At 43.0% G+C, this 16,551-nt stretch overlaps 1 protein-coding gene across 1 annotated transcript in view; it reads left to right on the forward strand.

Annotated features, from left to right (window-relative positions):
- The first annotated feature begins 438 nt into the window (after nucleotides 1-438).
- Nucleotides 439-16,551, forward strand: part of LOC126195584 (galanin receptor type 2-like) — a 564,913-nt gene continuing 548,800 nt past the window's right edge. The window contains exons 1-2 of the mRNA XM_049934210.1: nucleotides 439-470; nucleotides 7,749-7,967. Coding sequence (XP_049790167.1) covers nucleotides 439-470; nucleotides 7,749-7,967 — 251 coding nt within the window. The remainder of the gene's footprint in view (nucleotides 471-7,748; nucleotides 7,968-16,551) is intronic.

The following is a 16,551-nucleotide window of genomic DNA, read 5'->3' on the forward strand; positions in this document are numbered from 1 at the left end:
TCCACTAACCTCTGCAGGTATCAAATGATGACTGTGCACAGCGCCGACAGAGTAAACGCCAAATCTGGAACAGGAGTATCGGTGTCAGACAGCCTGTATTACTGTAGTTCCTCGACAGCGGTGTCTGAGCAGAATGCTGCCATTCGTTTCTGCAACTACTTCGGTCGACATGATGTTGTTCAATTCATTGCCGTATTTCCATGTTTATTCGGACTGCCGATTTTTGTTCAGGCAAAAGCCATCTTAAGATACAAATCTCATTACTGCTTTCAAAATAATTAGCCATTTTAGCTTCTTCAAACAAATAAAATTGCATTATACAAAGATTACTGTGATATAAGTATACCATCATGTAATTGTCTCTTTCTGCGTGTGCAATATGTATGCTTCAGTGGTGCTGTTTAATTACTACAATTTTATTTGTTTGAAGTAGCCAAAATGGCTGATGATTTTGACTGCACCACTGATGCGTATGTAAGCATAAGAAGAGAAAATTAACTGTGTCTGTCTTCGTGCGCAATATGTACTATTCAATGGTGCACTACACACACCATAAGATTTTTTGTTTGACTTAACCTAAATGATACTGACTGCACCATAACATGTAATGGCGTGATATATATAATCTAACATGTTTCTGCTTAGGTCTCAAGATGGTCATTACCAACCGGAATTACCTGATTACAAATAAACTTTGTGATCCAAGACTGGGATTATAATAAAGCAAACACAGACGTTTGTACTTCACCAAAACATCCATGATTATCGTAAACGAGCAATTGAGTGAGTACGCTCTGTGTTTTCAAACATTAGATAAGCTAGGAAGAATCAGGTGGAACGTGTTCCTAATTTTATTTTTTAGGCATCAACATGTCAGTGTTTGCCATAGCTCTGAACGTGAAATTAATTTCTTTTTCTGGAACAATATTCTCAGGTGACAAGTTTGCAGTTTTTCAACATTACTCGCATGCAGCCATACAGAAAATAATTGTATAGGACTGGGTCGCCAACACAAAGGTTCCAGCCCACTACGGCTGTTTAGTTTTCTCTCATATTCAACATAAATTATGTCATCAGTTTATTTATCGTCGTAAAAACAAATATGAAAACTGAAAGCCTATCCTGTGTGCAAGTAAATATTCCCATCTTGCGCGACATGCATTTAACAAAAGGACAAAATTCAAAAAAGACCTGTATGGAAAGTCTACGGCGAATCGTTTTACTGCGTACTCATTACATACAATGTTAACTACCTCTACTTTTATTTTATGATACATTCGCTGCAAAGTTGTAACAATAGTCATTGTGATACCTGAAAATTTCAGGACTGTGTTGAAATCCTGTACGAACATCGTTAAAACTGGCGCCAACAATGGCCTCGAAATAATTGTTTGGCAGGCTGATGAGACCACAGTATAATTCTAGAGACATATTTTACGTGTGTGAAATTGGAAACTGCGTTTCAGTATTGCGTATGCGAAAAAACGTTGACTGCTACGAAACATTCTAAACTCCACTCTCCGCGGAGGCGATGTACGTTCATTCCCGCTTGAAACTAACAATTTACAGTTCCCTCTGTCAACAAGTAACTGGATGGTAGTGGGCAGAGGGGGAAGGCAGACAGGAAACGGATGGAGCGGGGGGGGGGAGGTAGAGTGGGGCCTGGGAGGGGGGTGGAGGAGGGGAACGAGGAGAAGATTCACAAGTAATGAAATCCACGGCCGCAGAGGAATTTCAGCGACAGCATCCACTCAGAGAAAACAGTTGCATAACTTTTTCCGCAGTCTCGCTGGGACGTAGCAGATTAGTGGGGAATATTTTTGCATAAAACTATAAAGTTATAGACGAAACAGACGCATCTACCAATTTCGCGACTAAAAAGTGAGGGATATTGCACATGGCTTCTGTGGTTGCACCGTGGATGATGACACAAATTACAAAGTCATGAAGTAAAACCGTGCATAGAGATGCCACTGGGACCTGTGTGTCAGTCTGCGCTTTAAACCGATACAAGAAGAACAGAAGAAAATTTTTGCGTTGCTAACTGACGGCTCCGCTTCCTATCAACAGAATAAACTCTTAATGTCTTGTTTGTAACGAAATGATCTTTCAAAATCGAAAAATATATTCTTAATGCAACTGCGCTCAATGTACACGTAAATCTCTGTAAATGTAGCCTTGTCTTCTTAACCTTTTAAGAACTTCAAATCGCAAAACTTTTTCATGCATGTCGAATTATTGATATTAAGTAACATAGTTGAGAGTTTTGCTAATAAATAACTCTAGTAAATGTATTTTCTTTCTTTTCTTTCTCTCGCCTCCCCAGAGAGTGGAGTTTAGAATGTTTCGTAGCAGTCAACGTTTTTCACATACGCAATACTGAAACGCAGTTTCCAATATCGCACACGTAAAATACGTCTCTAGAATTATACTGTGGTCTCATCAGGCTGCCGAACAATTACATGTTCCAAATCATGCAGGGAATGGAAATGGAAATTAAAACACGTAAGTAGACTAATTCACTTCATCCAGTTGGGAGTTAAGCAAACAAAAGTGAATTAATTTTCGTAAAGCATAGCAGATCGAGACGCCTAAAATAAAAATGAATGAGACAGGGTCAGTAGTAAGAATGGAAGAAATTCTTCTATCTAGGAAACAACACTTCTCAAGAAGGGTGCACCCAGAAGATAGGTGATAAACAGACAGGAGGAAACTAAGAAACATGCCTAGCACCACAATTGCTTCAGTGATACAATATGCGTTTATAAAAACAGTAGGTTTGTAAAAACTAAATGTTTACCGCATACTAATGTATACTACATTTATCAAAAGTGCTAGCAAGTAGAAGGGAAAGTGGAGCACGCTTCTTGGAAGAAGGCAACTCGTCTCAACACGCAACTAAGCATGTAGCATTCAACGCTTCTTTTGTCCTAAACATTGCTGACTGCTCCTAATTGGTATTGTTAAAATATAAAACCTTCAACTTCGTTCTTCATAAAATGGATTGCATTAAATTCACAGATTATTGATGTTTGCCACAGCGGGTAAGTGACAAGATACAAAATTCTGTCAGCTCTGACAAGTAATGAATACTGAAGCAACCACTGAGTCAGAAAAGTAATTTGTCGCTTTTATGTTTACCGTATTCAGAACAAAAGAGTGTCACTCAGTACCACTGTTTTTATTTTAATTTTTTGTGGAGTTTAATGACTTTTCCGTCGACAGATCGTCAGCCTTTAAAATTTGTAGCTTGTTTTTAAGGCCATAGTTTTTCAATCTCTTGTACGTTTCTTTACTTACGGTTGAGCTTTGGGATAATATTTCCTTTTCGGAACATTTGGTTTTCACTATTATTCCACGAAACAACGATCAGTTTTTATACTTAAGCATTTAAGATATTCTTCGTTGGCATTTTTCTCAATACATTCGTCTAGATGTAAAGCGATCTTTTGATAAAGGAACGTTAGCAGTCACAAGTGCCAGGGGATTACGATGGCGTAAATACTTATCATGTTTTAAGACATTTATTATTGATAGAACCTAGAAAATCAGAAAACATGAGCGTGATAAAAAAACAAGGAAATATTACATGGGTTCAAAACCCATAAATACACGTAATGACGTAAGAGTAACTCTGGCCTTAGCTGCAGTCAGGCGCTGAAATAAATCCAATGGCGATAGGTGAAAATTATTGCCCGACTGGGCCTCGAACCCGGAGTGCTGCTTTATTTGAAAGATAGCCTTAATCGCTTCAGCTACTCGAGTATGCTCTCCGTACAACCTAGATTCTCTATTTGTTGCACACTACACATGTAGCGTCTTCTGTCCATTATCCTCATTGCTCACAAATTCATCTGATACCCACGCACTGAAGGTATTCGCCGTCAGACGTTCATATACACCGAAGAGAGCCAAATATCTTGTAGGGCCCCCGAGCGCTGGCAGAAGTACCGCAACAAGACGCTGCATGGAATCGACTAATGTCTGGAGCAGTGCTGGAGGGAACTGATACCATGAATTCTGCAGGGCTCTCCAAAAATCCGTAAGAGTACGGCGGGGTGGAGATCTCTTCTGAACAGGACGTTGCAAATCATTCTAGATATGCTCAACAATGTCCATTTCTGGGGAATTTGGTGGCCAGCGGAATTGTTTAAACTCAGAAGAGCCTTCCTGGAGCCGCTCTCTAGTAATTCTGGTCGTATGGTTTCCTGCTGGAATTGCCCAAGTCCGTTGGAATCCAGAAGGGACATGAATGGATGCAGGTGATCAGACAGGATGCTTAGATACTTGTCACATTGCGGAGTCGTATCTAGACGTATCAGGGCTCAAATATCACTCCAATTGGACACCCTCCACACCATTACAGAGCCTCCACCAGCTTGAACAGTCCCTTGCTGACATGTAGGGTCCATGGATTCATGAGGTTGTCTCCATATCCGCATACGTCCATCCTCTCAATACAATTTGAAACGAGACTCGTCCGGCCAGTCAACAGCTTTCCAGTCATCAACGGTCCAGTGCCCGTGTTATTTGTCCCAGATGAGGCGTAAAGTTTTGTGTCGTGCAGTCATCAAGGGTACACGAGTGGGTCATCGGCTCCAAAAACCCATATCGATGAAGTTCTGTTGAATGGTTCGCAAGCTGAGACATGGCGATCGTCCAGTATTGATGTCTGCAACAGTTTGCCGAAGGGCTGCATTTCTGGCGTGTTGAACGATTCTCCTCAGTCGTCGTTGGTCCCATTCATGCAGGATCTTTTTCCAGCCGCACCGATGTCGGATATTTTATGTGTTACATCATTCCTCATATTCATGGTACACTCGTGAAATGGTCGTACGGGAAAACCCCTACTTTATCACTACCTCGGACGTAGTGTGTCCCATCGATCGTGTGCTGGCTGTAACACGGCCTTCAAACTCACTTAAATCTTGATAACTTGCCATTGTAGCAGCAGCAACCGATCTGACAACTACACCAGTTGTCTTAGAAAGGCGTTACCGACTGCAGCGCCGTATTGTTCCTCTTTACACATCTATGTGTTTACCCGCCAGGGTAGCCGAGAGCGCTAACGCGCTGCTTCCTGGACTCAGGTAGGCGCGCCGGCCCCGGATTGAATCCACCCGGCGGATTAACGACGAGGGTCGATGTGCCGGCCAGCCTGGACGTGATTTCAGGCGGTTTTCCACATCCCGCTTGGTCAATACCGGACTGGTCCCCATGTCACGCCTCAGTTACACGGCGCAGACATCTGAACACTTTCGCACTTTTCCTTGGATTACACTCGACGCAGAAAGTCGGCGTACACTAATTCCGTCCTAGGGGGTACGGGGTGGCGGCAGGAAGGGCATCCGGCCACCCCTTCTACATTAACGTGCCAAATATGATTAACGATGGCTGACCCTGCGTAAGTGCGGGACAAGGCTCAAGCGATAGATATACAGATCTATGTGTCTGAATACGCATTTCTATACCAGTTTCTTTGGTGTTTCAGGGTATATATATATATATATATATATATATATATATATATATATATATATATATATATATATATATATATATATTTGTGTGTGTGTGATAAAACAGACATATAAATACACTCTAACTTAATAGAATACACAAAATTCCAATCCTGTGGTGTTCATCTCTCTTAAATGTAGCTTAACATTGTACAATAGGGTGGGCACGCGTTCGACATATAATTCACAAGTAAAATGCAAATGATAATTGCTACAAAACCATAGTTAATATTAATTCTGCGAATGCAGCATGAAATAGGCAACGTAAACACCACAGAAAAACGTCTACACTATTCTAAAATAAAAAAAAATAGACTCGTTCAGCAAAATCAGGAACTAGGTTAACCAATCATATAGAACTTAACAACAAAATAAGAGCACAACCCACGTGACCTTGTTCACTTACATTTTCAAGAATCGTATTTCAGCCAAACACACTTAGGCGTTGCGGCGTTAGGAAGTTGCATATCGGAAAACACTATGGCAGGTGGAGGTGAATCGCAAGCAGAATGGAAGCAAAAGAACAACCACTGTTTACGTCAAGAGCGCACACAACGGATACCATCTAACTCTGAATCGTCAGCCTCCACCAGAGACAAGACGCCAGTAATCATCCAACCATCCTTAACAGGAGCCAATGTTTACACTTTCATAACAACTTCTGTCACCTGCTAGCTCAGGCTCAGACTCCATTAAGCTGCCCTGCTACTAGCCCCGTGAAATTGCAGCCCTGTCTGTGCTACTCACATGTGTACCTGTTACTGCCGTTTTGTCCTTCCTTGACAGCTGTCCAAGCACTCGCTCATGTAACTGGGATCTTCTTCAGCTTGCAGTCCCCATGATAGCAGCAGCCGCCTCATCGTCCACACAAATGGAGCCGCTATCACTGGATGTCAGTGGCAATGTCCACTCATCTTCATAGGTGCTGCCACAGCCCCGCAGCTGCCCGACACATTGCCTAACAAAAGCGGTCTCCCAGTGCTCCGTGCATACAGGGTCGCTGTCTTGTGTTTGTGCTGGACTGCCGATACGAGGTCGCGCGATTCCCACGCTCACTAGACAACTCCAGGAGCAATCCACCCTCTGACGTAAACAAGACACTGAGCGCACCTCCCATGGACCGGCACAGCAAGCGCTCCCCCGCCGCTGCTGCCCATGGCTTTTGGTGCAGCCCCTTCGCTGTCACAGCCCAGATTGCTCGCGGCTGTCACTCATGCGCGCTCGTCACCTCGCGGTATACCGAGTAATGCAGCAACATTTCAGAAAGATACCTTTATTAGTGTATCCAAAATCCATTCCGTGAGCTTGAAATGCAATCTATCTCAAGTAACACTATTCGATCCTCCTCGCACAGCTTTATCCAGCGTCATAGGATTTTAATTGGCTAAATTTGTTCAGCAATGGGAAATTTAGTGTCACATTGTGTTATACTCAATTCGATGTTACATACTATTTTGGAGCGTTTCGCTACTGCTGCTATTCGTCGCACGGGAACGAAATTGGCAGCGGAATAAAAAAGAAATAGAGTACTGCGTCAACATAATCTGGCTAGAACGCTTAAAGTCAACACATACGAAATAGGAGGAATTGGTTTCGGAATGACGTTGTACATGCCTGAGTCTTCGCTCTAATGATAATGATGAAACGCCTCTTCATTGTAATGAGCCCGCAGCTTCCTGCTTCCGGCGCACGGGGTCCTGGGTTAGATTCCCGCCGGGGTCAGGGATTTTCTCTGCCTCGTGATGCCTGGGTGTTGTGTGTCTTTCATCATCATTTCATCATCATTGACTCGCAAGTCGTCGAAGTGGCGTCAGCTGAAAAGGACTTAGAATTCCGGCGGCCGAACACCCCGCAGGGGGTCTCCCGGCCAACTATGCCGTCCGATCATTTCCTTTTCATTCTACTTAATCACGCTTCCGTGGCCACGCTATGCAGAATGAGATAAAGACGATAGAACAAAATAAAAAGCGACAACGCCCGGGGTACAGTACCATGGCATGGAAGGAATCAGATGTTATCGAAATTTTCACATTTTGTATTTCACCGACTGCTAATTATTAGTAACTTAGAAACACCATCCTAATGTGTTAAACATCTTGCATACTAAAGATAGGAAAGGTTTGCGTAGTCGTAATCATGTGCATTATTTTAGTGCACATGCATTTGACGTTTCGACGATGAGGCACACCTTCAAGTTACGAGTCATTCGTCATTCTGTGCTGTGTGCAGGCTGTCGCGAGCGACGCGCGACTCCAACAGCAGCACGGTGAACACCATCTCGGAGGCGGAGACGCAGTGCGTCCTGAACACGTGGTTCCAGCAGCAGTTCACGTACCACGAGCCGCAGCACATCCTGCTCATCGCCTGCTACGTGCCGCTCTTCCTGCTGGCCGCCATCGCCAACACGCTCGTCATTATCGTCGTCGTCAAGTATCACTACATGCGCAGGTAAGCGGACCGCACTCCCAAATCTCTGCCACGCGTCACCCTTCCTCAGGTAACAATAATGTGAAATCAGCATCTTTGCATATCATGGAAGACATCAATATGTATGAACAGCATAACGACGCTGTGAGTACTTAAGATTTCTCTGTCGCCTTTTTTTCACTCGATTTTACAACTGAATATTTGTACAGTAATCAACACAGAAAAATGCGGTAAATTGTAACTTACGAATGTTTTGAAAAAGAGTCGTTTAGTTTTATTACAGTATATGGTTGAGGGGGGGGGGGTAGACAAAAGTATTGGAAACTAGTGGAGTGTTTGCTGTCGTGGTACACTTAAACTGATAAACTGATATGCAAGTCAGGGAGCACAATCATGATGTTATGCAAATCACAAACAAGTGCGTCTGTATTGAATATACAAAAGATGTTAGAGCGATCTACATAAATCCTACTTGGGATGGCTAGTTTCTCATCTAATTTATTCATTAAATTAATTGATCAAAGTTCCCGTCGAAAAATGATGGCGGGGATGGATTCTGGTAACTGTGACTGTTTAACAGCTAAGTGCCATCCTAAAAATTTACCATTACATTTTTTTCTTTGAGTGAAACACAAAATTGTTCATGAATTAGCACAAAGAACAATCATGTACATTAACGTAACCCGAACATTCAAACAGTTCTCACTTGATAGAGGTGTTAACAATAACCTAGTAAACATGACAATGCGTGAAATGTAATATGCTTCTCTACTGCGAGAAGGAGAAACAAAGAGAACAGGTGAAATGTATAATCGATAAGCAAGTGTGTAATCGAATTCAGCACCACGATATCACCTAGGGAGGCAAAGTGGTTTTATGGATGTCACCGTTGAGAAAGCTCAGTTCGAATTTTGGGCTGCTGAAAAAACCAAATGAAACTCTTCACGCCGGGGCTGCGTATATTATCGAAAGTAGGGCACAGGGCGTGCTGGTGACAACTGCTGCTCCTTGTCGGCTGCGCTGCAAGGAACAAATGCTACGCTTTGCAGACCAATCCAAGCGCGAGCGTGGAAAAAAAAAATGTTGGTCCGGGTGACCGGACAAGTGAAACTGCAGATGAAATTACTTCGTAGCAAGTGCGGCAAAGCACACGACCGATTCCTGCGGTGCTCAGGAACATGGTACTGCATCAACGTAGGGGCCAATAGCATTCCTCTCCGCCAAATCTTGACATTGACAACAAATGTGTGCTGACGTAACAGTCGAGCAGCCTATAATAGCGTCCCCCAGAGCTTTGCACGGGAAGTCTTCTGGCGACGCGTGGCAACGGAATATCATAACTGGGGTGTTATGTGTTGTATCGTCCTGTCGGCTATACCGTGGAGCTCGGCGATCATTTCCCCGAAATGGCTAAAACAATAGCACAGCCGTGGCGCCGTGCTGGCGCGTAGATGCCAAAAACGCGAGACTCTCGCGAGAAAACTGTCCCCAGCCATTGTAAAAGTAGCGAGCGTCGATCGTTCGGCCTCTGAGACACGGCATCAAAAGAGAAAGTTGCCTGCCAGGGGTCGGTATTCTGCCCGCAGTTACCAGTGAATGGATTTCTCCCAACCTCCTGCTATTGTGAACAGTTGGCCTCCTCGTAACCCAAAAGTTTCTGCTCGTCTACTGCTTGAAATGAAGAGCTACTACGGTTGCTGGTTCGAATCCTGCTTCGAGCATGGATGTGTATGATGTCCTTAGGTTAGTTAGATTTAAGTAGTTCTAAGTCTAGAGGACTGATGACCTTAGATGTTAAGTCCCTTAGTGCTTAGAGGCATTCGAACAATTTTTTATAAGATATATAAACATGAAGATATCATGGGCCTACCAAGAGGAAATATAAATACTTCCTTAACAAAGTGTGTCATTACACATAATAAATTGTTAGATAAAAGCATCGCAACCGAATGCACAGTTCAATAATTGCAAGAACGAGGTTACACTGCTTCCCCCATTTCTTTAAACTTTGCAAATTGAGAGAGTTAGACACTTGACCAGAATTATGTAAAATCTAAATAAAAGTTAAAATTATTAACGTTTATAAAAAAGTGTTGGGTAAAGTGAAGTCCACAGAAAGTGACAGAAGGAACTTCTGAATCCTTTTGTGTGGGAAACTATGTAAGTCCAAAACACCTCACCTGCCCGATAAGAGGTTCCCACCAGCTGGATATCTGCGGCCACACGCAAGTTAAGCAGGAAATAAAAGAATAATGCCTATGAAACTACGAGGGGCAGTCAAATGAAAACCGATAACCCGCCCAATGTCAATCACCACACGCGTTATTTACTCCACTGCGAGACAGAATGATCAATACTTGTTTCTCAGAACGCGGTCGACCTCTGACGGATCAGTCAACGAACCCACTGTTGCACTTCCTCGTCCGGCTGAAACCGACGTCGACGCATGTCTTTCTTCAGGTCGCAAAAGATATGAAAATCATACGGTGAAAGATCCGGGCTGTACGGAGGATGTTGCAGTGTTTGCCACCCAAATCGCTGAAGCACAGCCTTCGCCCGACTGGCAGTGTGCGGGCGTGCGTAATCGTGCACCAGGACGATTCCGCCCTGTAGCATTCTGGCAGCCCGAAGACAAATGGCAAAGCGAACAACAGGAACATGCCATATTTTGTCCGCCACAGGACCACTGCTTATCGAGTCCCTTGAGCGTGGATCCACAATCAGTGCGCAGCGCTATGAATACTCCTTTCAAAATCTATGACGCGTCATAAAGTCAAAATCCCACGGAATACTGTCGGACGAAATCATCCTGTAGCACGATAACGCCCACCCGACACTGCCAATTGGACGAAAGCTACGCTTCAGCGATTTCGTTGGGAAACACTGCAACATACTCCGTACAGCCCGGATCTTTCACCATGTGATTTTCACATCTCTGACAACCCGAAGAAAGATATACTTGGACGATGGTTTCAGTCGTACGAAGAGTGCAAGATTGGCTGCAGGTGTGGATCCATCAGCGGCTAATATCGTTCTACGAAACAGGAGTGTGGCGATTACTTTTGAATGGAACCATTCCTTGGTCATGTTGTAGCAGGTTTTCATTTAACTGCCTCCTTATAGAATGAAAATTTTACTTGAGAAGTAGAAGTAAAATAATAACTACAACGAAGGCACAGTTTTGCGCATCACTGTAATACACAGTCAGAACATTCAGCTGGATAAAATTCAATTTTGTGTATCTCTACCAAATTCACTGTAACATATTTAGAGCCCGTATGGCACGTTGTCCACAAGATGTTGGAGTTGTTGCTACTCAAGTTTATCCAGCTTGTCAACAATAGCCTCCTGAGGTCATCAAGCGTTTGAGGAAGGCTTCTCCAAAAATGCACCTCAAGTTTCAGCTGATCTCGCTATCTCGGAAGATAGCGAAGGCCGTTCCAGTTGGTGGTTTCCTGTCTCCTCGAAGAAGAAGTTTGAGAGGTGATTCCAGTGTGCCCGTGTGTTATCGTCTTGAATGGCAAATAGATCACCGAACTACTGACCGGAGGGCTGGATACTGCACAGTCCTGAATTTACCTCGGAAAGCGATCAGAGGCATCCAGCATTCGTATGTGAAACGAGGCCAAAATGTTACCCACCGCCCAACTGAACCCCTGGACAGCATGCCAAAGATTTACATTGATATTTCGCATTATTTTACGACAGTATCAGGTGTCAAACGAATCCGCCAATTATCGACTGCATTGATTCAGGTTCCGGTCTTTTGTGTTCCCGATTCCCACGTTCTTCTTGGATCGGGGTATCATTAGATTCCAACTTTGGTTGTCAATGGACTGTTCGAGACCGAGAACATCGTGCGTTGTCGTCCGCATACGAGAGCGTGCTGACTAGTAATGCTTCCTAATTTTTATGTGAAAATCCTGAAGCTTTGTAAAAAAAAGAACGTTGTTAACATTCTGCATATTTATGGTTCACGAAGAATATATTGGAACGTTGTTCTTAGGAAAAGCGCGAAAGCTTATGCTTCATATCTACATACTTATTTCTCCACATAGTCACCCTGGCTACAAACACATTTCTGCCAAAGAAAGACTAGGTTGCTGCTACCGCCACTATAGAATATTTGACTTCATGAACAGAGCCACAACCTCACCTCTGCTGGCATCGCATCATCACTATCAAATAGAAGTCCTCGATGGGATTCTTTGTCTTGGAAACATATGAAAATCGGATGGGGCCAAATAGGGACTGTATGAAAGATGCCTGATGACAGTGAAGCCTAGGCGTCGAATTGTTGTAGACGTCGCAGCATTCATGTGTGGTCTGGTATTATCGTGCTGAACAAGAAGGTGCTCCGTGGGTGGACGAACTCTTCGAATTCGTGAAACTCGACTACAGCACGCTGTTTCTCATGCACCAACACAGTTAGGTTGCACACTGCGATGTTACACGCCACGAGACGGCTGAAGTGGAAAAATCGACCGAGTAATACGTCAGTCTATATTGACAATAGACTAAGAAATTCGGAAGCATTACTTTTCATCACGCACTCTTATTTTGTGTGTCGACACACTCCTCCCAGTTGCTTCTTAAAACGCAGCGTGAATTTCTATTGCGTCTACACCAGGGACGACCAGGAATATTGCATGCATGCGGAGCTCTCGCACGAGTGGAGCCCTGTCACTCGAGTGCACACTTCCGTCTTCACCTCGCCAGGAGAGGGGAAAGAGAATAAAGACAGGGGAAAACTGGAACGCTCCGCATGACAATGAAGTCACGAAAAGAACATGGCTGTCTTGCGTGTGTCATGGTTCCATATTCCGTGTTCCTCAATACTACAGATCACAAACGAGAAATTTTGTCATTACTGGTTAATCAATTTGGTGCTCTTATAACGTAATAAAATTTTGTGGTGTAGATAGTCGGCATACGGACGGACAAGAAAAATTTCGCTTATTTTCATTATTCAGGTTGTCACGTAATTGTGAGTTATTTAATCACCTCAGAAGAAAGTTTAACTCATAAATGTTGACTTCAGCATTGCATCACGTTTGCAACCTCATTATGGACGCGTGGATACTCTCCCCGGGGAAAGCAATGCAGAAAATTTTTCCTTTAAATGGGAATGACATTGCGGGGCGACCAGTTCCATGTGCACATGCACAGGGGCAGTCTCAACTGAAACGCCAAACGGCTTCGAAAACCATTCAAATATATTGAAATTTATTATTCAAATTCAGCTATAATAAGTATAGATGCCTTACGTAAAGAAAAAATTTCAGTACGTGGAACTACAGTTCATCAAATATAAATATATATACGGCAAAGTTCGGCCTGTGACGGAAATAACAATGATAGTCTATGAATTCTCTTTCTCTTGAAACTAAAACCTGCATGGGAATCACAAGATGTGCGAGTGTTGGTAAAAGAATTAATAATAACCTATGAGAAGAAGTAAACAAGTATGGTACGGGGAACTGCAGTGGATAGCCGAAGTTGTTAGATGATCAATCACGATAAGCGGGAAATCCTCGTACTAATTCCTGTCCGGCACAAATTTTCAAATGTCACTTTAGGTAGTACATTTATACCTACTACAGTTAAGTTGACTTTCAGGGAAAATTTTAATATTTGAAACTGTGGGTCGTCATCAAATGCAGTTACAACTTAGAAACAGATATAAGTGCGACAAGGAAACTATTCTGATTCTTTCGACGCCAGAATTAATTTTTCATAATTAGTGTTTCCTTAGCTTATGGACATTTCTTGTAAGAATGGCAGATGTTGTTCTTTGCATAATGTGATTTTCTGTTGAAATGCATCCCAAACAGGCTAGAAATTAGTTTTATCTGACTCTGCGACGTCTTACTGGGGACAGGGTGCACTAAGATCCACATAAAATGCAAAATTACCCTGCATTCCGGTCGTTTTAAATACCGTTCCTCCTTTTCTTTCTCCTTCAGAACTTCAACAATAGCGAGTCTTAATTCGAAATATCGTTCACAGTACGTCTCTCGACTTTCAAACACAGTTAGTAGTAATATATAGCCAGTCAGTACATTCCATTCAGTTCCAACAAAAACTGTTCTAACTAATGGTGCAATAATGTGACTTTAGAATATTTACTATTCATACCACTAGTTTCATCACGTACCCCCTGCCTGTAAATTTAGCACAGAGTGCTTCTTGATGTACAGAACAATGAATTCCGTATAATTGATCAGTCTATCGCAATGTTTTTCTCTTTAATCGCCAATTAAATGTTTAAATTCTTTCTACACGGAGTTGTAATGCCGTTCCACAGTAAATTTGGGTTATCTGTCGACATTGCCACTGCAGAATTCGCATTGAGAATTCTCATCCGTGATCCCTGTTGAGTTTCAAAGGCTTGTGACAGTAGATCGCTAGACTGCCTCATTTTGTACAAATAACCGTTTCACCAGTAAATTTACTACGTGCCGTGAACAAATAGTGAAGAACGAAGAGCACTGTCACAACGATTCTGCCGAACTGAAGAGAAAGCTGCTGAGCGAAAAATCCCACTTCAAGTGCCAGAAGGAAATGATGTTGCTTCGCAATATTTGACGAAATGTGGCTCTGCACCGAGCAGTTCCGAGAAGGACGGAGCAAAGCTGAAACTTACCGAGTAGCGCCGAGACAGGCTGAGCCTCGGACTGCACGCATACAGCACAATGTGAATGAGTGCAATTTTGCACGCAGTGGTCAGCCCTGGCCTACAAGTTGCCTACCGTCCACACAGTGTAGCTATCGGTCATGAGCTGGTACTGTTGGCATCGCGCGACTAATATGTGGTAACCGTGTTGGAATGTTCGAACAACGTCGCTGTAATGTATGGAAATTCATCAAGAAACGTCTCTTGCTGACAACATTTCTTGTCATAATAAGAAAATGAGAACAAGTTATAACCTTAAAATGACCCTTCAAGGCATGATGGCAGACTAAAATGTATATCAGAACCAGTTTGCCCATTCATAGCTGAAGACACATCATGAACTCCACTGACGATGCAGATTTCCTCTTTCCTCCACTGCAAAAATCGCTTTATGTGGATGAAAGATCACCGCAAATTGTTTTCGATATAAATAACCCGAACTATGGAAATACATAGGATGATATGAAACGTATTTTTGATATTCCTGGTCCCTTGAAGTCCTGGCCGAGAGGTTCCAGGCGCTTCAGTCTGGAACCGCGCGACCGCTACGGTCGCAGGTTCGAATCCTGCCTCGGGCATGGATGTGTGTGATGTCCTTAGGTTAGTTAGGTTTAAGTAGTTCTGAGTTCTAGGGGACTGATGACCTCAGAGGTTAAGTCCCATAGTGCTCAGGTCCATTTGAACCATTTGAACCTTGAAGTCCCCTTCAATCAGTTTCGACGGTGCTGACGTCAGCATTCGAACTAAGAATGAACATTATAGTCAGTTACCAATGCCGTGATAACACCAGTTCCCGTCAGAACACCGAAGATAAGGAATCAAGGGCTTGGCTACCACTTGGATGGGTGACCATCTGGGTCTGCCAAGTACTGTTGGCAAGTGAGATGCGCTCAACCCTTGTGACACTAACTGAGGAGGTATTTGAGTGAGAAGTAGCGGCTCCTGTCACGAAAACTGAGAACAGCTGGGAGAGTGGTGTGCTGATCATACGCACTTTTATATGCGTCCAGTGACGCCTTTGGATAAGGATGACACGGCGGTCGGTAGTACCGCTGGCCCTTCCGAGGAGTGTTTAGACGGAGCTTAGAGTATACTACAGTCAGTTCCTAGACTCTGTTGAATCCTTTGCCTTAAATGGGATATTTTTACCAAACGATGATTTAACCCCACGATACTCCTGCAGCAAAAAGTTGTTTCTAACAAGAGAATAAGAAGAGAAAACATAACACAGTAACATATTTTTGTAGCTACTGAATGACTCAATTGCTACATGTATTACATGTTTCACGAATAATACAAGCGAAACGCTCATGGTGAAAAACGTATTGCTTCGTTTAGTTGCAAAGAAGGAATATACCTACATGAAGTTCGATAGTAATTTTGATTGTGCCTCTAATCTTTATGGAGAAAGAAATTACCTTAACAGTATTTTATTGACAACGAGTAGAAAATCCAGAACTGACATGGAGCTGTTAAAGCAACTTGCCTCTGTGGTCTTACATATTTGGTTTAGTTATTTAATTTCAGCTGATGTTCACAGCTTGTTAATTATGTCACACGTTCATACGTTTTAGTATAATTAAACTGCGAATATTAGTTGGGTATATATGGTAATTGTCCCCTTCATTCCCTGTTTGATATGCAAATAAGCAGCTATACGTTCCCGTACGAGTTGTTAGCTCTCTGACCTTGTCATTTTGATCGTCACTCTGATTGTACTGCAGATGGCATGCAATTGTTTCGAGAGTTCAGCAACTTTGTAAGTCCTCTTCACGATTTTATTTGCTTAGCCTCGTATTATATTCTTGCACACCAAGGTGGCAACCTCGCCGTAAGGCATACCACAGTTATCTCAATCCCCTTTGCCTGGTCGACTTGATGAACTTACGGAATGCTGACGAAGATCGCAAAATTTAGTAGCACCATAGA

The sequence above is a fragment of the Schistocerca nitens genome, chromosome 7, assembly GCF_023898315.1.
Source record: "Schistocerca nitens isolate TAMUIC-IGC-003100 chromosome 7, iqSchNite1.1, whole genome shotgun sequence".
Taxonomy (NCBI): domain Eukaryota; kingdom Metazoa; phylum Arthropoda; class Insecta; order Orthoptera; family Acrididae; genus Schistocerca; species Schistocerca nitens.